This window comes from Emys orbicularis, chromosome 5 (assembly GCF_028017835.1).
Source record: "Emys orbicularis isolate rEmyOrb1 chromosome 5, rEmyOrb1.hap1, whole genome shotgun sequence".
Taxonomy (NCBI): domain Eukaryota; kingdom Metazoa; phylum Chordata; order Testudines; family Emydidae; genus Emys; species Emys orbicularis.
The window spans coordinates 16,171,974-16,196,461 of NC_088687.1; the positions used below are offsets into that span (position 1 = coordinate 16,171,974).

Genomic DNA, 24,488 nt, shown 5'->3' on the forward strand with positions numbered 1-24,488 from the left:
TGCAACTAAGGACTAGACATTCATAGTCAGAACTTCTGTTGCAGTAAGAGAATTCTGAAAGATAGTGGGAGACAAGTTTCATCAGACTACAAACATCAAGTCTCTACACTTTTTTTTTTTTTTTAACGAAAGGATGGACAAATGTTGGGGGAATTAACAAAATGGAGTGAAAAGAAGGGTGTCAGTGATAGCCCATTCTGCCATCCTTTCTCTCACAGGGTAGCACCTTACTCTGTGCATATCCCCACTGATTTCAGAGTGGCTACTGAAGGAGTAAGATGTTACTCAGCGTGAGTAAAGGTGGCAGAATTTCTCAACGCCGAATTGTTCAATAAAATTCCCGTTTCTTCATATAGAGAAATTTCATGTTGGACAGACAGCTGGGATTTCTTCATGTAGAGAAATTTCACATCAGACAGCAAGGACAGAAAAACCTTGTGACAGAAAGGCTCAAAGCAAGATGATCAAACCCCACACCCACTCTATCTCCATGCATATAGGACTGCCATACCTTAATTCATAAATGTGTACTGTAGTCAGGACAGGGCTTGCTGTGTCTGTATTGCATGATATACACTGTAGATTGATGCCACCAATACAACATTACTACTGCAAGGATATGCCATACTTGGTGACTAGAGCCGAGGTAGTTTAATTGTCCTTTTGGAAAAAGCAAAAAGATTGACTCTGTTACAATATTCAACATAACTACTGCAGTAGCAACTCTAGCCTGGAGGTTGAAGTTCTCATGTATTTGAATAATTTCTGATAAACATGCATGCATTGAAGGGAAAGTACTGTATATCTCTGGGCCAGCTTTAAATGGAAAATATATGCAAGTGCATTAAGTGTATGCTCAGATTATGTATTTGCAGGCCCATCTGACCACTTAAGCATACAAGGGCTTGTCTATACTTGTGTTTTTAGGTACTGGTACAAACCCTTAGTGGAGACACAATGCAAGAGCCAGTTTACACTAGTACCTAACACTTACACTAGGGGTTTGTATCAGTGCAGCTATGTGGGTGGCTATAAACCCCAGTGCCCATAAGCAATTGCCACGTGTACAGATACAGAATGCACATGGGCACACTGGGTATTTAAGCATGCATGATACACCTGTGCAAACAAAGGAGCACATCTAACTGGAAAATCTGGACCCAACTGGTGTTTAATACCCAGACCTACTGAAGTTAGTAAAGTGAGCTAACTGAACCCCAATGACTTAGCCCAAGGACTAGAGAAGAAGCAAAAGAGTGGATGCTCACTAGCTACCAGCTTCCTCCAGAGCCCAATTCAACCCCATGGAAACTAATAAGGTCCTTTCACTAACTTTTAATTAAAAGTTATATTGGATCCCAGTACTCAATACAATACTACACTAGGGAAGCTGTCATTGGTACAATTAAAATGTTTTCCAAAGTTGAATCTCTACATGGGAATTTATTGCAAGTGGTTAACTTTCAATATATCACAATTTTATTTCTATTACAGTGGTGTTATTCTCTGCAATAAATACCATGTTCCCTTTAATGAAATGATGTGCCATTTGGCCACACCCAAGGTCTTTTCTGTGTGAGTGGATCTCTGTAAAAATCCACAACATTATTTTCCTTTAAATCTCTCTCCTCCTGTGCTGCCTATAAAACACTCAATCTTGAGTAGACAGCTGATGTGCTGTGTCTGCTGCTCAGTATACTAAATCATAATTGTCTTACTGTTATTGTGTGCTCCCGTCATCTGTTTGTCATAGCCACCCATTTCTTGTTATGCACTTAGAGTATGCTCTTTGGGGTAGGGACCTACTTTCCATTATTTATGTACAGTATCTAACACAACTGAACTCCAATCTTGATTGGGAATTGTGATGGAGTATGTGCTGGAGACAGACAGCAATTAGTGCACTTGGTTGCACCTGGAAGATGGGCCAGGCCCAAGTGAAGATGAAGCACAGCTGGGTGGTAAGCATAAAGGGAGGAAGTCAAGATGAAAAGGAGGCTGCAGGGAGAGAAGGGGGAAAAAAAACCTCTGCAGCTGTTCTCTGGCTATTAGAGAGCGGAGGAAAGGCCTAGAGGCAGACAGACAGTATGCTGGGGGGCTGTGAGAAAGGACCTGAAGGAAGGCTAAGGTACAAAGTCCAGTGAGGCAGCTAAGGGAGCAGACCGTAGCTGCTTGCCACAAGATCTCTGGACTGGAACCCAGAGGAGGTGGAGGACCTGGGTTCTCCTACCAGTCCCCCAGGAAAGATGGTATGGAAATACCTCAACACAAAAAGGAGAACTATTATTTGGAGCCAAGCCTCAAGGAAGAAAGTCCTCCGACACGTTGCTCTGCACAAGAGCAGGACAATCTTGCAGAGCCCGGAAGGTGTGAGACTGAAGGTAAGCAGGCCAGGGACCCAAAGGAGACCACCTCAGGGCCAGAGTGGCTATTGACGGGGGGCACTAGGCAGGGGAGAGCCTGCTACGCCACGCCCAGCCTCAAGGGAATGCACCAGTGGTGAGGCTACTCTCCAGCTGGGGTTTAGGTAGATAGCAATAGTTTATGGGACATAAATTTACTATATAAAACAATGGTACAAGTAATTTACTTGGAGGTGTAATTTTGACATTTTTGCCTTAAAAATTAGAGCAGTCAGTGCACGTTAATCCTCTGATTGTCCTAGTCTAGTACCAACACTCATACTAGCTGGAAAACACTATAACCCAACAGCTTTTTACACTTACAGAGCACTATTTATCAAAGGATCTCAAAGCACTCCACAGACACAGGTAGTTAGTCCCTTTTAGAACTGGGGGAAATGATAGCCAGCAGTCAGTGAGAGCTGAGTGTGATCAGGGGTGGGGGGGAAACAAGCTCTGGAGCTGGGATTTTCCAAGGAGCCTAAGCAAGTTAGCCTTCCAAATCCCATTTCATTTTGTTAGGAGAATAATCATAATAATCATCACCTGCCATAAGTGGATGAACTGTTGACCAAGTGTGTGCAATACTAAGAAATCTTATAGTACAGGTAAGGTTCCAAGATCTTTTGGAGGTTAAATTGAGATTGTTGGCATACTGCCACCTTTTTTTATGATTTATTTGTATTTTTTCCAATTTTATACAAGTGTTAATGATTTCCCCCCTTAACATGTCTTACCACTAGATTATGATTTAGCTGAATTCCTACAGGCTCAGAGAAGCTACTAGCATGAGTGCAGCAAATGCATACAGAGAGCACAGTATCCAACACAGATATGGCTGCTTAACATAGGACATGTTCACTCATTTTTTAATGAAAATTCAAATCTCACACGTTATACTTTCTTTAGATGCCCTTCCAGAATCACCACCTAAGTACAACGCAAAAGATAATCATACCTGGGAAGTATCTTTCTGGAACTTTGGAAATGTAAAAGAGAAAAGCTACGGCAGCAATCAAGTACATCACAATCACTCGAGGAGCAAACTCCTGCAAAATAAAATGGAGCTTTAATGCTTAGCAGTAGATCATGAATGCCTACCTCATAGCATTTGTCTAGCAAGTGAACTGCATACTTTTCAAGGACAAAGCTTTACTCTTATTACTTATTTACATGAATGTTGAACAGACTTCAAATCTGTAAGTAGTATCAAAATCTGAAACAGAAGAGGTTAAACCTTAGCCCCACCTTTGTGTTTGAAAACAACCTCCCCCCATCTCTTCTCCCCCCCCCCCCCTTCTCTGTGAAAGGTGAAATTCCACGATCGGAGATGCCCTCTTTTTTAATACATTCACACTGTGCCTAACAGATTTCCTTAGGTTGGTCCCCACAACTCTACACTGAAGAATTTCCATCAGTAAGAATGCATTTTAAATGCATTGATTAATGACTAAGAGTTGGATCAATCAATCAATGCCCCGTAAGTTCCTTTTGGAGGTAGGGACATTACTAAATCAGCTTGGAATCTTTGACCATGTGAAGCATAACTTACCACACATGATCTCATGAGGCTACTAAACACCAGATGGGAAAAAGGGATGAAACTGTTCAGTGGAAAGCAACCTATATATTAGTTCCTTTTCTTTGAAGTCCTTATTACCACAGTATCTTGCTGCCAAAAGCAAAGCTTTCTATTTTTAGATGTACAGGAACAAGATCAGTAACACGGACTTATGCAAAGACATACTTTGAATACCCAGGCAATAATACTTAGACAAAAAATTTTTTTTTTTTTTTCTTACTCGCACTAAGTATAGGCCTAGTCTAAAGTCCATTAAAGTGCCAGCATAAGAACCTGCACAGATTAGCATCATGGTAGGTTCTCATCTGCGTCTAGTTCATTATATAACTACTACAACTCCTTTTTTACCATAAGACAGGTATATATTTCCCTCTTTCACCCTGCCATACTCCTTACTTTTCAGGGTTGGGTAACCTTTACAACAGATTACTTTACTAGCTGGTTCATAACTGCTAACATTAGTAACTTTATTCATATTTTGTGATCTGTGGGTCACTTAACAGGCAAAGTTAAGTGTGTGTGTATGTATGTATGTATGTACGTACGTAAGGCTCATTTCTGGATTTGCCACAAACTCCAAGTAAGGGACTCTGCCCCAGGAGAAGATTAGAGTCAGAATCTGGCCCCTACCTCCCCCACTTTATTTCAGGGGGGTGAAGGCAATAGAGAATCTGCACCAGTGCTACCTGACCCAGACTACTACTTTCCATTATGCTGACTTGACTGCACACCACACCCATCTGGAGGCAGGCAGTACACTGACGCCACACAGGTTGTTGTGTCCCAGAGATGTGTATCTAGGATCACAGTTGTTCGCTATTTTTTTTTTCTTCTCACAAGGCAAGTTTAATTAGTATGTTGTAAACCAGATTTAATTGATGCAGCTTGTTTTTAGTTCACATCCTGAGTTTAATATTTGAAGCTCTACATTAGGTAAATCCAGTTCGAAGGTATTCATTTTTTAACCATGCTTCTATTCCAAAAATGGGGAGACAACTAGAAAAGCAGAGGAATCGTGTCTGCTTCTGAGCTTACCTGCACAATAGATGCACCAACTCCTCCATTGAGCCAAACCCAGTGGATAGTAGGAATGACTCCATATCCAGAGACGGAGCAAAAGATGACAGAACGCAGTCTGTGCCACTGCTGAGTGAGGTAGCTGGGATGAATCTGAGCAAAGAATACTGCAAGGATCATAGCAAGCACAGTGATCAAGTATACCTGACGCCAGTACTGCAGAAAAGGAAAAAAGAAAATAATTTTTTTCTTCTTCTTTGGGTAGGTGTGAAGATAATTAACACTCTTGGCAGAAAATGTACAAAGTTAAATAGAAATCAAATGTAGAGAAGGCTAACCATTGTTTCGTCCATACACTTTTCACCATATACAAAATTGCATAAGCTACTGTGTTCCCTAAAATGAGTTTTAAGTTTGCTCCTGCACTAGTTTGACAGGTTGGAATTGGTTCTACTGCTGGATTCAGATACTTTACAAGTATTCTTTATTACCAATGGATAAGACAACATAAGGTTTTGGTGGGGAAACTACTTTCCCCTTCCCTACACACATACAGACAGATGGTGAAGAGAAGGTAGGTTGTTGTGGACCATCCTAATCACTATTTCTGAAAGGTCACTTGGGATGCAGTAATTTTCGCTATACTCTCGCTTGTGTAAAATTTATACCTATTTATATAAACTAGAAAGCCCAGCAACCACTCTTCTCAACTATCCCCCTTTCTTTTCTCTTGTCTAATACCATCTCTTGTTCTCTCCAGCCTTCTAGATCCTGGCCTGTTCCAAACCACTGGGTCTTTTCAACAAAGTGATTTTTGGCATAACCTGATGAGATGCAAAAAACCAGTGCCTTCCGGGGGCAGCTGCACTCCAGGATGCCTTCCAAAAACCCAAATTTATTTCCAGTAAGCAGCAGCAATTTGTGGCAGGTAGGAAACCAATCTTGTTTTTGCCAAATGTAAGCCAGTCAACAAGTTCAAATAACATGGATCAGCTAGCAGGCCAGTAATGCCGAATTATTTTTGATCGTTTGCTTGTGTCTGAGCCAACTTGCTGTGTTCAACAATTCTGGAAGCAATAAAATCCAGGTTTTAAGGATCTTCTATAACAGATCAGTGATCAAAATCCAAATAATCACTTTTCATGGGAAAGGTACACTAATATTTGAAAGGACTCCAGTTCCCATCACTACTCAGTTAATTCTGCACTCCTTGCATGTTGTGCAACTACATGCTTGGGGTGTGAGAAACCAGCTGGGTAAGGCCATACAGATCAGCTATGAAGTGTTCACTTTATTGCATAAAAAGCACATTAAAACTTACATTATTACAGTAAAATGCATAAAACACTCCTGATACGTAGCAGCCCAGGATCCCAATGGAAATTCCTGCATAATCTAATGCCATCCATCGACGGCTAGTCTTCTCTGAGCGATGGCAGCAGAAAAGATGATATCCTACCGAGCAAAGCATACAGACCTGCACAAATGTTCAAACAAATCCATGTTAATTTCTTCAAAGCCTAGTTTATGGCTACATGAAATCAAAGCAAAAAAAGCATCCGGCTCCATCTATGAAGCTGTCAAGCATAGAATTAACCACCTGATGCTGTTATATATTTCACACTGCTACCGGGTGTCATGAAATCCTGCTTTCTACCAATGATGAAATAGCTGACCAAACCAAGCTACTCAGAGAAGGGTCAACAGAAGTTAAGGGAAAAAACCTGCCCAGCCTTGGTGGGCACAAAAGGCCAAACCACCACATGTAGGGATGAGAAGGGAAAGAAGTGGGAAGTATCTGGAGTATCCAGCTCTAATGGCACAAAGAGAGAGGATTCTATCACCCCAGAGTTATTCAGTGTGCAGTCCACTTATGCTGGATGCTGGGACCAGTATTTGTCCCTTCCTTATTTATTCTTTTTAAAAGAATTTTTCTGAGGAAGAGAGAGAGTGACAGTACTTTCTAAGAGGTCTTCAGCAACCATGGTTTGAAAAATTTACCAGTCACCTACTACACAGAGAGATGTCTACAAGGAGGGAGTCACTAACTGGGTAAATGGACAGAACCCTTCCTAATCACCCAGTTCAAACCACAGGTGATGGGAAGAGCAAGAAAGTGCTGGTCTTTCTCTCCACTCCTTGCCCATTGGGGAGCCCATATTTCGTAAGGACTTTGGCAAGTAGGTGACTCATACATTTGAAGCTGCTGGGAAGGAAAGGGTGGGAGTGTCTCTCTCTGAGACACCTCAGTCCACACACCTTTCCTTTGGGCTGGTGAGGAAAAATATTTCTTCCATCCCTAGGAGAATGGAGTCTGTGCCTTTGCCCATCTGATAGAGCAGGGTGAAATTAACTAGAATCTGACAGATTTCACTGCTGCTGATCTCACTACTAGGATGGTATTTGCCAAACTAGATCTGCATGTATCATCAATAGTCTGTGTGGCCCTTATGTATAACCTGCAGCATGAAACATTGAGAACTAAGCAGTTAAGGATCAGGGATCCATGAAAAGATCTCTCAGTGCAATAATGGTCCAAAATTTTCATTTGCCAAAACACTTTGTAATGGAAACAGTAAAACAGACAAAATTCCTGTATACTTCACTGTTACTACAGCAACTTGACAGGTGCTTCCTCTTCCTCACATATTATTAGCTACCCACCATGCAAAGAGTTCATATTAAATTCTTCAAACTGGAACACCCTGTCAAAAGGCCAGAGGCTCAAACAGATTCCAACTTATGTCTTCTGCTCATAGCACTGTGCCCAAGCATTGTAGGGGTTCCAAGAGCATGTAATGTTTCATATTACACATGCTTCAAAGCAGGATGTATACATTTAAGGTCGGTATGACAGTCCCGCGTTTCAACCTTGAGTTACCAGCACACACGCAAAAATTATTCAAAATCTATACATTTTTTCACTCTAACGTAACTTTTAATAAAAATATCATAGGCACATTGAATTCAGACATTCAGTTTATACACACCAGCCTCCAACTATGTTTGACTCAATTCAGCAAATAACACTCTTCCAATTTTTTTTTAATTACCAAAGTCCTCACATTTTAATCCTAATTAGACAACCACACAAAAGAATAATGGATAGGTGGTATTTGAATTTTAACCAACAAGAGGTTCTTTATGAACCAAAATGTACACGTTACAATTACAGTATTTTTGTCAGCATATGCTGTATGCAGGTGATGGTGCAATTTGATATATCTACTAAGAATCAGTTTTCTGCACTATGGATAATTATTTTAGTTAAAAATCAAAAACAGGTTAAAGTCTGAAAGCTGTTATCTCCTTGAAGAGTGCAGATTGTTGTGTTGACAAATTCTTCCCTCCCTCAAGGAATCTTCTATATTCCTTATGCTCCTCTTTTTTAAAAGCTATCAAAGGACCAAACAATGGGATCCAAGCAAGGCCCATCAACACAGCTTATATATAATCAGGAGGGGCAACTATTGAGAAACATCGAGTATAACGCACTGGAATGCCATATTAACAGTTCCCTCTGGACTGGGAAGTAATGAACTAGGAAACATTCTATTGGCCATTAGCCAATGACAGTCACAAAACAATCCAAACAAGTGAAATGTAATTACTTAGGAGCCTGAATCCAACAGGAATGAAGGACACTCAACACTTGTCAGGAGATGTTCATTGAAAGGGTGCCCCCCACCCCTTATTACTGCTTTAATCTGCCAGCGTGTTAGCTGCCCTGCATGTTAGGCCAAGGCTGAAAGATCTTCCAGTATGCTTGTAAGTGCCACTGAAAGATCTTCTAGTGTATTTGTAAATGCCACTGAACTATAGATGTAGCAAAGTACTTGCCTTACCAACTACTGTGCTAAATTTTCCCTCTAGCTACGTTCAACCATCTATGCTTCATACTACATCTGGCTATTTAGGTGAAAAATAATTGGACAACTCTACTTCTTAGTCAAACAACCACATTTTAAATCCAGACTTTTCCCTAGCCTGGTTGAAATCAAGTTCTGGTCTGCCACACTGTATAGCCAAGTACTACCACTAAACCTCTGTGTGGATATATTTTGAAGTATAGGTGATAAAACTGCTAAAGGTTTAAGACAGGCTTTTTAAGAGACTAATTTTCTACCCCAAATCCAGATGTATTGACAGTTCAGCTGTTCTTCCAAAACCATAACTACATATTTTAAATTTCCCGTTCTGTTGACAGAGATTTCTTCGCTACTTTGGTCAAGTCTATCAAGGTTGAACTAAACAATTATGAGCCTGAAAATGCTGAAAAATTACAGTGACAAAAATTTTAAAAAACTCCAGTATGTGTTTCAAAACTAGTTCATGAAAGGACTTACTTGAAAGCAGAAGAGGCAAATAGAACAGATAACAAAGTCTTCTCTAGAGGCACTCGCTGAAGGTAATACAGAAGTCATGTCATATATGCCCAGAGTGAAGAAAAGGAAAAAGCCCAGTAAGTGACTCCAGATGTTTACTGTCTCATTGGATAAAATGAACAGACTAAAAGAAAAAAATACAATAGCAGATATTCAGAAAGTGGTGTGTGGAACTGAAAATCATCATTTTAGCAAATGTTCAAAGGTTTAGCAAAAGCACGCATCATGCTTTTAACATCCCAATCAACGTATGTTACCTTTTCAAACACAGCCTAGAAGGGAGATAAGCCCTGTAGCCATCTGTAATATATGGATTGTCTTTAAGGAACACAGGAATCTGCTCATAGGTATACAAGCGGATTCCCCGAGGTACCAGAACAGGCCAGTACTGGTAGCTTCCTAGCTCGATGTAATGGGCACTCTTCAAAAGCTTCTGATGCATGGTGGTAGTGTCACAGTCAACAGCTAAGGCAAGACTGAACAGAATATCTAATTATGCTCCAGGTATCTGATCTCTGCTACAATATGCCTGAAAAACACAACAAAATTTCCTGGATCACTTATTACAGCTTATGTCACAGGTAGAGACAAGTTCAGTCACCACAAAATTTGGCAGCTACAGTGATGCCTTTCTGTAGTCAGGAACTGCCCCTTTTCCGAGCAATTCCCCTCCCTGTATTATTGTCAAGTGCCAGGCACAATTTTCTCACCAACTGCATTTACAAAAGGAGTGGGAAGAGGGCACAGACTCACACCTCTAACTACACTGTCTGCTCAGCGCTCTGGAGCTGGCAAGTGTCGGTCTGTCCGCAGGGGAAGCACAAGGCACAGGGGAGCAAGAACCCACCAGCTGAAAAGGAACCAAATCCCAGCCGAGCCCTGGCCACGACTCAGCCCTAGGCTACTCCCTCAGCCGTGGACACAGAGCAGGTTCCCTGGGCCGGCCCCGGCCCCGCTGTAAGTGCGGCGGTGACATTAGCGCAGCGCCCCTGGCAGGGCAAACAGGAGGCACGATCCCCCTTCGCGCCTGCCCTCGCCCAGCCGGTGCCGCTCCGCTGTTCCCACCCCGGAAACGGCTGCACGGCCGGTGGGGCGCCCCCCGAGCGGGGGCGGCCAGACGAATGTGACCCCCCCCCTTTCACTTTATTTACACAGACGCTAGAGAGGTTTGGGTCCCGCTGAGTTCGGGGCCCTGGGACAGCCGGGCCCTCCCTCCTCAGCCCTGCGCGCGGGGAGCGGGGTGCTGCAGGGTCCCCGCTCCAGCCCAGCGGAGCCCGAGGGGCACGGAGAACCGCCGCCGCTCACCGGCCGGGGCGGGGCCGGGCCCCCCCGCACATCCCGGGGAAGGAGGAGGAGGAGGGCGACGGCTCCTCCCCCCCGCGCGGGTCCCTCGCTGACAGGGCGGAACCAGCCGCTTCCTCGCCGGCCGGTTCCGGCCCCGGCCCCGCTGCCAGTCGCGCCACCAGCCCCGCGCGCCGATGTCGCACTCACTGCGCGCCGCCCCTGTCATCGCGGCGGGTGCCCCACCTCCGCTACAGAGGGGAGGGTCGCAAGCTTGTGACGTCTGCAGCCCAACCGACGCATGTGCGCGCGGGCGCAGCCGGCGGATTGAAGGCGGCGGTTCGGGCTGCGCGCGAGGGGACACTGCAGCCGCCGCCCCTCCCCCCCACCTGCTCCAGCAGGGGGCGCTGTGTGGGCGGGGAGAGGCCAGAAGCACCCCGCTGCCCCCGGCCTCCCTCTCAGCCACCCTCCTAGTCCTGCCTGTCCCCCGGCTGCCCCGCGGGGGAGCCTGACTCCGGGGCACACCGGTAAAGAAGCGCCCGCCTGGAGATCAAGCGAATCCCATTTCAAACGGAGCCAGTCCCTGAGAACCCCAACGCCCGACGTGACTGGGTCCCCCCGGCCTGCAGGCTGGGACTGGGGTGGGCCCGCTGTGCACCCCGAGTCCCCCCCTTGCCCCTGCTTGCCGGCAGCCCAGCAAAAAAGAAGAAGCAACAAGCTCCAAGCCAAACACTAGCCAACAAGCTGCAACAAGCCCAATTTCTGCATTTCCCCCGTGGGTTTGGCACCTCTGCTCCAGGGGCCGCTGCTGAACGGGGTAGCTGGGACAACAGGGTGCTGGGAGTGCTGTGGGGTGGGTTCTGGGGGAGGTGCTTGGGGGGATGGGGGAGTCCAGAGCAGCTGGCTGAGAACATGGGGGGAGCCTGGGGCCACTGTTCTGCTGTCTCTTGCCTCCTGTGCTCCCTTGTGTCAAGGATCCAGCATGAGGCGCAGTGGAAAGGGAAGCAGAGAGTCTGCCTGCTCTGTGGGTGGGTGTCCGAGGGGCGTGGGGGGGAAGAGCACCTATAGGCAACCCCCGCAGTTATGCTAGATGGGTGAAAAATCCAGCCAGGATGCAGGGAGGTAATTGTGAGTTGACATATTTAGTACTGTACACAACTGTAGCTGTCTTCAAAACGTGCTGCTGACCTTTGAAGGTTTTCATTTGGGTAAGAAGTTCCGCTCCTGTCAGCAGCACCACTGTGGGCTTCAAACCTGCCAATATGAAGGTTTTTTCTGGATCAGGTGCTATATTTAAGATTTGGTACTTAATTCCTTAGGACAATATTGAATCCTCTGCTTCAGTTAATACTTGTGTAAGATAAAGGAACTCACAGGATCTTTGCCTAGGAAGCAAGTCTCCTCCCCTTCCCCAAATTCTGTAAGGGGCATGGGCAGTAGGTTTTTGGGTTGCGCTCTCTGGCATGATAGCCTTCATAATGTCATATTTCTTTTAGGAAGCTTACTATTATCTGGTGGTTTGGCAGCCTTGTTCTGCCTAGTGTTGACAGTCATCTTTTTGTGGTGTATGAGAGTGGTTAATTTTAGTTTCTTGGGTTTACAAACTCCCTGTGTAAAGTTCAAACAGTGTTATACATTTGATTCTCTAGCATCACTTGTTATGACTTAGTCAGTAGCCTGCCAAAGAATGTATTCTGTATTCATTTGGTAAAATATCACTAGCAGCACATAATTCAATACTGATTTCTCTTGTATGATTAGTGTGTATAGGTTCTTAGGCATTTAGGACCCTTTCCTACTCCCATTGTTATGAATGGGAGTTTTGCCATTGATTTCATTTGACTGGGATCGGGCTCTAATAGGGGATAGTGTTCCAGCCCTCACAGTGACTTGTCACCTTTTCCTTTGCCTCCTTTCCCAGCACCATTCCCAGTGCAGTTGCATTCAGCTCTCCTTGCACATTTCAGTTGACTACCGTAGTTCACTGGGAAGAAGCCCCAGACAAATGTCTATTCGTGCTCCTATAGGGAAACTTAGCAGGTTTGGCAGCCACAAAATGTGCATCAGTTGGGGAATTACAGTCAGAGCTCTTCTGTCCAGTCCACTTCTTCAGTAAGTTTCCCCCTTTTCATTCCTCCAGCAGGAATCGGTGTCATGGGGTGGCCATGGAAAGGTGGTGGAGTGGTGGTTGTGATACAAGGGAAAAGGCGACAGTGAGCAAAGAATGTCTGTCATGCATGTATTGGAGGAGGAAGAAGCCAATGAAGGCAGAGGTTTGCAGGCAGAAGGAAAGGAGTGTGCATCTAGAGGGAGAGACCTATTGGTAACACTGTGGAGAGATTATAATGCCAATATTCAGATGTAGGCCTCAGTCCTTCAAACATGGGTAACTTCATTTACATCAGTAGTTCTCTGAAGTCAATGGGACTACTCACGTAAGTAAAGTTACGTGTCTACTTCAGGGGTCGGCAATGTTTGGCACGCGGCTCACCAGGGTAAGCACCCTAGCGGGCCGGGCCAGTTTATTTACCTGCTGACGCGGCAGGTTCGGCCGATCACGGCCCCCACTGGCCGCGGTTCGCCGTCCCAGGTCAATGGGGGCGGCGGGAAGCCACGGCCAGCACATCCCTCGCCCGCGCCACTTCCCGCCGCCCCCATTGGCCCGGGACGGCGAACCGCGTTGAGTGGGGGCCACGATCGGCCGAACCTGCCGTGTCAGCAGTTAAATAAACTGGCCCGGCCCGCCAGGGTGCTTACCCTGGCGAGCCGCGTGCCGAAATTTGCCGACCACTGGTCTACTTATTTGAGGGATCAGCCTCTTTCTGTTCACCCTGTCTCAATTTTTATTAGTAACAATATACTCTATTGATCAGTAATACATGCTTTATACACTTTATGCAATAATAACTGGCATATAGTGAATTTTTATGATGAATAAGGTAAATTAATTAAAATTGTCACAATGTTTCAAAAAGAGATTTGCTAGACCAGAGCCATTCTTGGTGAGTGAAATTCACCTCTGTGCAAGGGACCAGTACAAGGCCAATGCACTACTGAAGTCCTCAAGATTGGATTTATGTAGTGCATAGTCCTCATGTGAATCCTCGGCACAGGGGTGACTCTTTCAATACATAAAAATAAGCATATTTTCACTTTTCAGATACATGAAATTAGAAGTAGTTGCATTTTTTTTGTCAAAATGGGGTAAGTTTCTTTAAGTAGCCATAGAAAAAATGCTTATTTTAAAAATTACAATAGTCATTTCCTTCAGTCTACACAGAACATTTACCGTAGACATTAGCCTGTGGTGTTATTTAGTTGAGAAAATATTTTATTTAACAGAGAAAAAGGTTTACCCACGCTCTTGCAGACACTCAACACGTAAGTGCTGTAGCAGTTTTACAAACATGAATAGTGAGACTTCAATACAGGCCAAGTTGCAGTGGACACCAAACTGCCAGTCTTTCCAAACTATGGGCCTGGTGCAACGAGGAATTGAGTGCCTTCAGCTTCCACTGAAGTCAATGAGAGTTGATGATGTAAAGTACTTAATAGGAGGTGTCACTCAGCACGTTGCAGAACGAAGCCCTTCATACTTGCGCTGCCTGTATTGGTTAATTAGAGTGAATATTGAAAATGTTTTGTAGTGTTAGTATTTCCTTTGCTCCAGTGTACACTGTATTAAATGAACAATGACCAAGGCAAAAATCTTGCAATAACTAGAAATCTTCTAAAGGATCACTTTGCCTCATTTTTCAAAAGGATCATGGGTCAGATTATGAGTTGCTGTAAATCAGAGTAGCTCCACCAATTTCAAGACCTATACAGACTTAACCCTTCTGAGGATCTGGTCCCATAAACATAACTTTAAAATTAACATAATGGACAATAATTCTTCCCCATAACATGTGTTGCTGTTTTCTTACAGTTTCCTTGTCTCCTTTTGATCTTTCTGAGCAAATATGTGAAAAATACTTCACCAAAATGTCTTTGCAAGTTTTAAAGATTTTCCCATGGCAGAGAAATTTGTGCTGTGAAATAAAAGACTCAGAATTCTGGCTACTTGAAATCTAATGACAGCAAGGAGCCAGATGCTGTAGCATTATAAATTACAAAGGTATTATATAGCCAGCTGCACTCTATAACCCCCAAATTTTATACTCTTCCATGTTATATCATTTGGTTCCACTAGTTAATCAGCTCCAGCCACACAACAACTCTCGTATGTTCCCAGTAATCAATCATGCACTAAATGTTTTATGTGAATGTTCTGAAACTGCCTCATGTTCCTCCTGCTTCTAGTTCTTCAAGTCACCAGTTCTTCATGTCACCATAAACAGCAGTTGTTTCACCAGGTTGTGATTCTTTAGCTACCAACTGTTCTGGATCCATATTTTCTTTTAGTGTGTCTTAGGACCCTAATAAGCAATACACCCATAAGACTTGGTCATGGGGCCCCAATTCAACAAAAACCTTAAGCGTATGTTTAACTTTAAGCACCTGAGTAATCCTATCTTTATAAGCAAGGCACTTAAGCATTAATTTAAGTTCCAATAAAGTCAATTAGCTATATTGCGTCTTAGTGGCACTTAAAGTTAAGCATGTGCTTAAGTGTTTGCGGCTCCTCTTCTCTGCTTCTTTCCCCTTTCCACTTGGCTTCCCTGCCCTCTGGCCACTAATAGATCCCTACTTCACCAGCTGTTACTCAGCTGGGAGCACAAATGTTTTAGAAAAAGTCAAGGCCAGTAACCTGATGATGTGAGTTGAGAAAAAAGCGGTCACTCTATAGATACTCCTGTATTTTATTACAGTATTATTCATCTCTTGCCACCTTCACGCACTCTACATAGTAAGGTAATAGAGCCCTTTTGTTTAACCCTGTAAATGTGCTTTATCTTCCAAAAAACATGTTTTTCTGCTTCTTTGATTTGCATTTGAGTTGTCCGTTTCCTATGCTTTGTTCCTATGATTTTAGGTTCAGTCTGCTGGTTTTCTCACATTTAATGCTGTACAGCATGTATGTCCCTTTGGAAACAGGAATTACGAGGTCAGTTTCAAAGATTTTTAGAAGAAGATGCACACGGACTCCATTCCTGAAAGTGGATTTACACAGGCAGACTCCTGCAGATCTGACTGTAGGGCCAAGAGCGTTACATTTAGGATGGAAAACAAATCTCTTCATTAGCCATTGTGCCCACTTGGTACCCAGGGAGAAGCCAGGTGATTAAATTACTTGTGGAAGTAGGTTGCTGTCCAGAGCTAAGCCACTTGGAGTTCAATTTACAGCTAGCCCAGCATGTTGTACACAAATTGGTACGGCACAAGATGTTTTGCACAAAATACTGTAATTTACCAGACACAAAGTATTAAGAAGTCATAAAGGACATGGCTCATTTCATCACAGGATGATGAGAAGGAACATAACTCTCAGCCTCGTTAGTCACTTGAAGTCTTCATCTGAAGCATGGGCCACTTTTTTTTTTTTTTTTTTTGGTCCACATTGGCTTTGCCAAGAAGAGGAACTGGGCAAGCAAAAGATGTCTAAAAATGTGTTGTTCCACACCTTGCTCCCTGAAGCCAAACCATCTGGTCAAGGGGACTGTAATCACCTGGTCAGGGAGAGTGCCCTCTACTGGGTAACAAATAGGCATGTAGCTGACAAGCACCCTATTAACTCAATCTTTTAAATTTCTGGTTAGGAAGACTGCTGCAAAATCTGGAAAGAGAAGAAGAATACAGCCATCATGTCACCTTTAGTTAGTCACTCTTATCTCAAAACAGTCATTGCAACTGCGAAGTTGAGCTGGAGAGCCCACCTTCATGTCAGTTCCAACTGATAGGAGAAAGATGACTTATATACATGTGTTGTTATCCAAGTGACAGCTTGGCTATGTTAAGCTAAATGCTTCTCAGAAAGTATGTACCCCTGAATGACTAAAATGTGTGATGTGTACTTGCATTTCACTAACAAATTTAGTCTTAGTTGTCTAGAAACTACACTGAATCAGTAATTCAGTTGAGAGTGCTGAGGCTGAAACTCATTACACAACTTAGAACTATGTAAGTTACCAAAAGAAGCTCTCCGTGTTTCAAAGAAAGCAGCCTAAAATTCACACAGATTTTGTGGTCAAGAGAATTAGCAGCTTCTTAGACAAGAAAAGGAAGAAGCTTTGAACTGGCTTGTAAGCTAAAGATTTTACCACTATTTAAATCTTTGGTCAAAGTGGCTTAACAGCCACTGATGAAATTCCAGAGGAATTAGAATACCTTCAAAATAATTACCTGCATATTTTGTTTTGGGTTTAATGTGTGATTGCCTTGTGTTCATCAGTGACAAAGCTTTGCTGTGAGTATCACCTGGGCAAGATAACTTTGAAATGAGTTGACATTCCTTGATAATTAAGTTAACTTGTCTGAATTCTTCTGTAGAATTGCTTGGTTAAACGCCCACGGGCAATCCCATTATTCCATTGGCAGATAAGATTGATTTGAGGTAAGGGATTTGAGGAACTATAGCTCCATTTCAGTACCAAAATCATTTCCCCGGACTATTATAGAACTAGGGAAGTTTGGCTTTGTAACAAACTTGTGATAAGACCTTGAATTAATTGAACTGATTTATTGTCTCTTCAGTTATAACTTCCCATGTTCAGTTTTTGTATTGTAAACATCATCTAACAATTTTTATTTAGTTTTCTATAATTTTTATCTGCTTTGTGCTATTTTGGTTAATAATACTCATACATTTATAATAATTCTTTAGTCTTAAGGAACAGATCTACAGAACAGTGAGGAACTTAGAGGTATCTGGTTAATTTAAATAATTTAATCAATGTATGTTTTATAACTTGTCTTTTGCACCCATTTTCTGTAGAAAAATGGATAAAGTAGTGAATAAAGAGGAAACATTTCATTAAAATGTTCAGGAAAATTTTTGAATAAACAAAAAAATTCACTTTTGAAATCTGTGGAATGAAAATAATTGAAATTTTCACAATTCTTCCCTGACTTTTAATAATCTAATTATTAAAAGCATTATAATATTTTTCATTTTATTTCTTTTCATTGCGTCTTATCACAGCACAGTGGGGGAATGAGTTTTTTAGCTGCATTCTGATTTTCTGGCCACAGAAGATGTGAAACAGGAAGTTTATTACAAGAGATAATAACTGAAGTCCAAGATAATTGTTTAATATTTGTTACCTGTGTAGAAAACTCAGAGTATGAAGAGTGAATAACAGCTCCTTCTAAAATCTTCCTGCAGATGTCACTCTGTCACTGTAGAATCCGGCTTAACATTTTTCTTTAACAGTCAGAGTTGAGTCTTATTCACAAGTTCTGTTGGGAACCAGTTCAGTGGGTTTGCAATTAATGACACAAGATATACCAGTGAGCCCGATCCCGAATCTGATCTCAGTAGCTCCATTCCCTGCAGATTTACACTGGTGTAACTGATGTCAGGATCTGATCCAGCATGTTTAAAAAGAAAAGGTTCTGTACAAATTCTAAATACTCAATAGTCTTGATTTGGTGCTTTATCATGTTCCCCTTGAACTCAATTGCAAAACTCTTGTTAATTTTAATGGGTATAGCGTGAGGCTCTTGGACAGTAAATTATGTGTGTGCGAGGCCAGGGCTGTTGGATTGTTTTTATCCATTGATGGAATCTTCTTAGCATTAGTGGAGACTTCTGCTTTGCTTCAAGGTTCACACAAGAGCCCTTCAGTGCACAGGAGTGAAATCTGTAGTTGAGCCATTCTTGCTTGCGAATATAAAAATGGCAATTTGTTTGAAAATATCAGGGATCTTTTGTTTTCTGGGTCCGAATGCTTACAGAAAAGAGCGGTCTTTCTGTCACATTGTGTCAAAAATTCCTACTTCTGTTTGCCTGCGTATAAATGTATGCGACTCTTTTCAGGGAATTAATGCACGTTTATGTACAGGGCTCATGTATGTGTGTATTGAATAGATGCTTGTGTATAGAATTTAAGTGATATACACGTGTATACTTTATGATACGTTTGCGTAATGTGGGTGGAAAGAAGACATTCAAGTGTATGTGATTGTGCAAAAATACATGCAGTGCAACCTTGACTATCTGAAACAAAGTTATCTGAAACCGGGTTATATCCTCTGACATCCACTCTCTTGATTAGCCAGAATGTAATGTAGTTTTATATATGAAACTAGGATTCATTGTCTTGCAAGAGGGGAGAGGCTTAAGGGTAGAAAATAATAGGAATCCTTGGGAACATGGTATGTTTCACCCACCACTTACAAATTCTGGTAACTTTGAAACTAGGTATCCTGTCTCTGTTAATGTGTGAATTTAACACACTCTTCTCCTGTTAAGAAGGACTTAGGATTTTTAAGATCTTTACTTGGTGGGTGTCACTTGCTTCCTCTGACATGTCTTTCTTTGACACACTGAATCTCTTGGTTTTTGGCTTTCTGTTCAAGCTTCTGAATCTCAGCATCTGTCAGTGGTGCGATAAAATCTCTATGGTGATAAGAGGACAGCTGCTAATAGCAAGAGTAAGGATGGAATTTTGGCTCTTTCCTATTGTGTGAGAGATTACAGTCAGCAAAAAAGCACTACACACATGATAAAAAGGCACCTTTTCTGCACGGTTTACTATTTTCTTCCAACCTAGCAGCATCTTTTCCATCCATGCTAGGCTGACAGATATGCACATAGCAGAATCCAACACTAAAAGGACTGGAATTTATTGACAAGGGTGGACTAGGTATGTGCTGTCTGCAAAAATAAAGGAGTTGCATTATTCACGTTAAACATACGTTTTGAGAAAAGCACATCTGCTTAATAATAAAAAGAATCACATTTTGGAGCCAAAGAGTGGGCCTGCTCCCATTCCCACCAAAAATCCCTGTGAATTAAATGGGAACAGAATCGGAACTATTTTGCCTAAGTGTTTACTGTGGCGTCTTGAATTCTGGTAGTGTGGTTTTTCATGTTTAAAAACCTTTTGTATATAAAAACAACAGCTGACATAACACCATAGGGAGCATTTCTAGATAAAATGTTTTGACTGTAAAGACTTAGTTTCTTCAGTTTAATGGCTTTAGTTTAGTTATTTACAGTGAGGATGAAACTGTAGGGGTTGGGGGATAACTCAGAACTTGGCTTTGGTTGATAGAATAATTTTGGGGCTGGGTACTCTCAAATGTTTCCATTCCCTAATGTGCAAACCTGATCATTCTTGCAAAAAACAACCCCAAGTCTCTATTCACTAGGTCCAAAGTTTAATAGCAAAGTGCCGTAGGGAGGATCTGTGCTACTAAGACATCATAACTGTGTAAAACAACTTTGTTAAAAAAACACCCCTCCTATACATGGCAAGTCAGGCTGGGATTTTCAATGGAGCCTCAGGGAAATGAGGGCAGGATTTTCAAAGGTATTTAGGTATTTATAGATGCAGCTAGGTGCCCAGTGAGGTTTCCTTAGCACCCACGCAGGTTAGGCACCTAACCTCATTCACTGCTTTTGAAAAATCCTACTAGGTGCCTCTGCATCTTTAGGTATCCCAATATTTTTGTGAATCTAGCTCTGGGTGCCTAATTCTTATTGACATTCAAGAGGAGTCGGGTGCCTAACTCCTTTAGGCTCCTGAAAATTCCACCCTATGTTTCATGTGCGGCATAGGCCCCTAACTCTGGCCTGCAAGATTCTGATTTAAGCCCTGATTAGCTGGCATTTGTATTCATTTAATGCTGGCTTCTTCAAGCTTGACCTGTTTAATATCTGATATGTCCTTTATCAGAGGAGTGCATCCTGCACTTGAAGGGAAACGACCTGGATCATCCAACAGGTCTTGTTGCTTTAATTCCATTTGCTGTGCATCTTTAGATGTGGAATACACTGACATGACTCCCCCAGGAGCAAGCAATGATATACTGGAGACAGTAGCCGAGAGGGAAAGCCCTGCAGTAGTTTGCAATAGTGAACTGAAACAGGTGTCACTTTAATGCAGCATGTCTAGCAGTTTTCAGGTGATGGAGGAAGGTTAATAGTACACAGAGAGAAAAGTATCCCTTTCCCACACCTAAATTGTGTGCCTATTTAATGGACTCTTTTGCATCTTACAGTTCTGGAATTCCTAGTTTTGAGAACCTCACAAATGCTAATTGATGTTGAATGATAGCTAATAATATATCCTGCAATTATTTACTGCCTCTTATTCCAAAGGATTCTAGAGCATGGAGTGCTCATCCATACTTTAGCAGTTCATCTAAGAGATTCTAGAGATGGGCCGGAACCCAAATGCCTCCGGATCTAACAACTCCAGACTGAAGATTCAAATCCAGATGTGGATCTAGTTTTGAACTTTGTGACTGGTCCTTATATAAAATGCTGAGCCAAAATTTAACCCCTCCCTTGACCTCTGAGGAAATCCTGATCCAGAACCTAACTTTATATATGGTCTCATGTCTAAGTCACCCTTATGCTTAGGCCATAGGGAAAGTGTTTGCACTGCTGATGAATTACCATATATTATTTATTTGTGAATTACCCTGGAATTGTTTATTAATTTGTGAACACTTCTGATGTACTCTAAGATTTTTGTGTGAGGTAGTAGTGATGGAGGCTTATGTTAAACTGTATTAGAAGTTCAAGATCAAAGGAACTATAGAGAGAAGTATGTGTGCAGAAATTTTTCATTTTGGTGTCTGTGCATTTTAAATGAAGTTGGTAATTTGGACCAATTAATACATTTTATCTTGTGTACTCAAATCTTGTGATCTGTTGGTGGTGGGCATATGTAGAAGATGTTTTGTTTATTAATTTATCATTAATGTATTCTTTAAGTGCCCATAATGTGCTTGAGTGATTCAAAACACAAAATACAGGCTGGCGCTGCCTTGAAGAATTTGCAGATTAAGTAAGATATATGGTATAGTGCAAACAGAATGCACTGGGAAGCCCAGAGGAAGGAATCACTATTATTATTATTTATTGACTTGCTTCTTACTGACAATCCAGAAGCAATAGTACCAAAAATTCAGGTGTGTCTTTTCCATTTCTAACATCTTTGATCTCACACACAAGTGGTACAAATGAATTACTGCAGCTTAGAGCTAAGAGTAAACTCCATAGAGCTCTGCTGCCATGGATTTTGGGTGGGTAACGAGTGAGGAGTAGATATTGTGGAATGATGGAAAGAGAGCAGAGCTCAACCCCTCGCTGTCAGCTCTGCAGCCGTAAGCCACAGAGAGCAATTAGATTTGAGTATATGGCCATCCCTGGCAAGCCAAACTCTTTTCCTAGGTCAGCTGCACAAGGAGCTGAAGAGGCACAGATGCTTTCTCCTGAACAGAGCTGGAATTTTGAAGGGCAGCTGAATTTGCTAATGTTCTGTGTTTTGATACAGAATGTGAGAAATGTTGATGAGGCATGAGGCAGAACAGCTTGCTTTGTTGCTGCTGTATTGACTCTGCCGTGCTGACAGTAGTTTTAAAAAAAAATTGTTTTTGTACATAAGCTGAGTAAATATATAGAACTTGGAAGACAAATAGGGAACAGCTATGCGCAGTAGCATGGTCTTCCTTTCATAGGGTAGCTTTGCTGCCCAGAATTGCACTTTAATTTTAAATCATTTAAAAATAATTATGGAAGGATGACATTTTGGGAACATTTGTCCTGTGTTAATATGGCTAATTTTATCCATGTTTTGCCATGTGGCTGTACACTGGGATTACAGTGGGGTCAGATTTATTTTGTTGAACATTACACTGAGGTCCTTAATGCCAAAGTATTACCTAGTGGGTTTTTTTGAGGGGAAAAAAGTACGTTCCTGGGAAATTATTCAGTAGATAGGCTAGATCAGGCTGTTGCAGCCAGAGGCTCCCTTGAGGGGCTGTGCTGTAGTGGTACCACAAGAGATATTCTAGTGGACACAGGTAGAGTTACTTCTGGGAAACTCATTTGCATCCTCTCTGTCATCATATTAACAGGTTCAGTATGTGTGTTCTCCATTATGTGCTTGATCAGCACGATTCTAAATTGTGGAGGTGCAGGGGGACAAAGTCATGGCCCCATCAACACCTTATTCCATTTTGGGTGGCTAATGCTGATAAACTACTAGCAGGCAGCAATGCCTGCATTGCCATATGAGAATACACCTCTACCCCAATATAACGCTGTCCTCGGGAGCCAAAAAATCTTACCGCGTTATAGGTGAAACCGCGTTATATCGAACTTGCTTTGATCCGCCGGAGTGCGCAGCCCCGCTCCCCTGGAGCACTGCTTTACCGCGTTATATCTGAATTCGTGTTATATCGGGTCGCGTTATATCGGGGTAGAGGTGTATATCTGGCCTTCTGCTCCCTCTAGTTCAATGTGCCCTCAGTTTCTCTCACCTGCTTTTAACATTTCCCTGCCTCCTCACAGTTTCCAGTCCAGTTTCCTAACTTACCATTGAAAGCAATGGCAGACAGTGGCCACCTTGCCTAAGGGCATCCTCATTTTCATAGGCAAAGACTACAGGAAAATGGTGACCACCTTGATTTAGGGCAGCCTGTGGCTTCAGTCCCACGCAAAGTAATGGGAGATGGTGGCCATTTGGTGCAAAAGAATATGAGATGCTTAAAACACGATCAAAACCATATACTGCAAGCACTCAATGCATGTCCCAGGACCCAGTCTGACAGGGACTCCCTGCACAGCTGCAGCATGGGAGGTGCTGAAGCAGGGCTGTGGTCACTAATGATCACAAACCATCATCAGCTGATGGCTGTTGAGTATCTTAGTGAAAGGAGTCTCAGTTCATTTCCCACTAAGGCCTGGTCTACACTACGACTTTAATTCGGATTTAGCTGCTTTAATTCGAATTAACGCTTGACCCGTCCACACAACGAAGCCATTTAATTCGAATTAAAGAGCCCTTTAATTCGATTTCTGTACTCCTCCTCGACGAGAGGAGTAGCGTCAAAATCGGTATTGTTAATCCGAATTAAGGTTAGTGTGGCCGCAATTCGATGTTATTGGCAATTCAATGTTATTGGCTACCCACAATGCAACGCTCTGGAAATCGATGCTACTACGGTAGCTTGGACGCACACCACCGAATTAATGGTGCCTAGTGTGGCCGAATACATTCGAATTTATAAAATCGGTTTCCTAAATTCGAATTATATAAATTCGGATTAATCCCGTAGTGTAGACATACCCTAAGGAAGTGTCTTCATCACAAAAATCGCCACCAGAGTAGACACCACTGGTGGCAGTCTCAATAGAAAAGACCAAGGAATGAACTGGCCTAGAGACTGAACTACCTCTCTCTCATCCTTAGAGGTGGTCTCTCCAGCTCAAGGGTTGAGGGATATTGGTGGGACAGCGTGGGCACTGCTCCTTCTGGAGCTGCACTTGCTTTGTGGCTTAATAGAGGATTTCAGGTTCCAGGGCTGTCGCTCTAGCAAGTGTGATGAGAATTAAATTCATACACACACAAGTTAAAGTTGGAAACACAACATTCCACCTAAGTCTCAACAACTTTGTGGTCTTTTAACGCCACACCGTGCTCTGGCCCCAGCCCCTGAAAAACAAATCAAACCTAGTTAGATTGTACACCAACCTAACAAACTTGGAAAGTCATTTTTATAAAAAGCTGTCCAAAGCCATTTTGCCAGGTATTTTTTAAAACGCAGCCACCTGTTCAAACACAATATTTTCCCTTAAAAAAAAGGCAAGGTAGCAAAGACAATTCAGATATGGAATTTAGCGCTCTGTGGCCTGATTTTCAGATGTGCTGACACCTGCAGCTCCTATTGACTTCTGTGGGTTTTGTGGGTGCTCAGCACTTC

The 24,488-nt window shown here is 42.5% G+C and overlaps 1 protein-coding gene across 1 annotated transcript; it reads right to left on the bottom strand.

The window, feature by feature from the left end:
- Positions 1-517: 517 nt before the first annotated feature.
- On the bottom strand, positions 518-9,828 carry PAQR3 (progestin and adipoQ receptor family member 3). Its single transcript, XM_065405425.1, has 6 exons — positions 9,644-9,828; positions 9,348-9,510; positions 6,323-6,478; positions 5,020-5,217; positions 3,361-3,451; positions 518-660 (listed from the first exon to the last, which is right to left on the bottom strand). The coding sequence occupies exons 1-6, from the start codon at positions 9,826-9,828 to the stop codon at positions 518-520; spliced, it is 936 nt and encodes a 311-aa protein (XP_065261497.1).
- Positions 9,829-24,488: the final 14,660 nt, after the last annotated feature.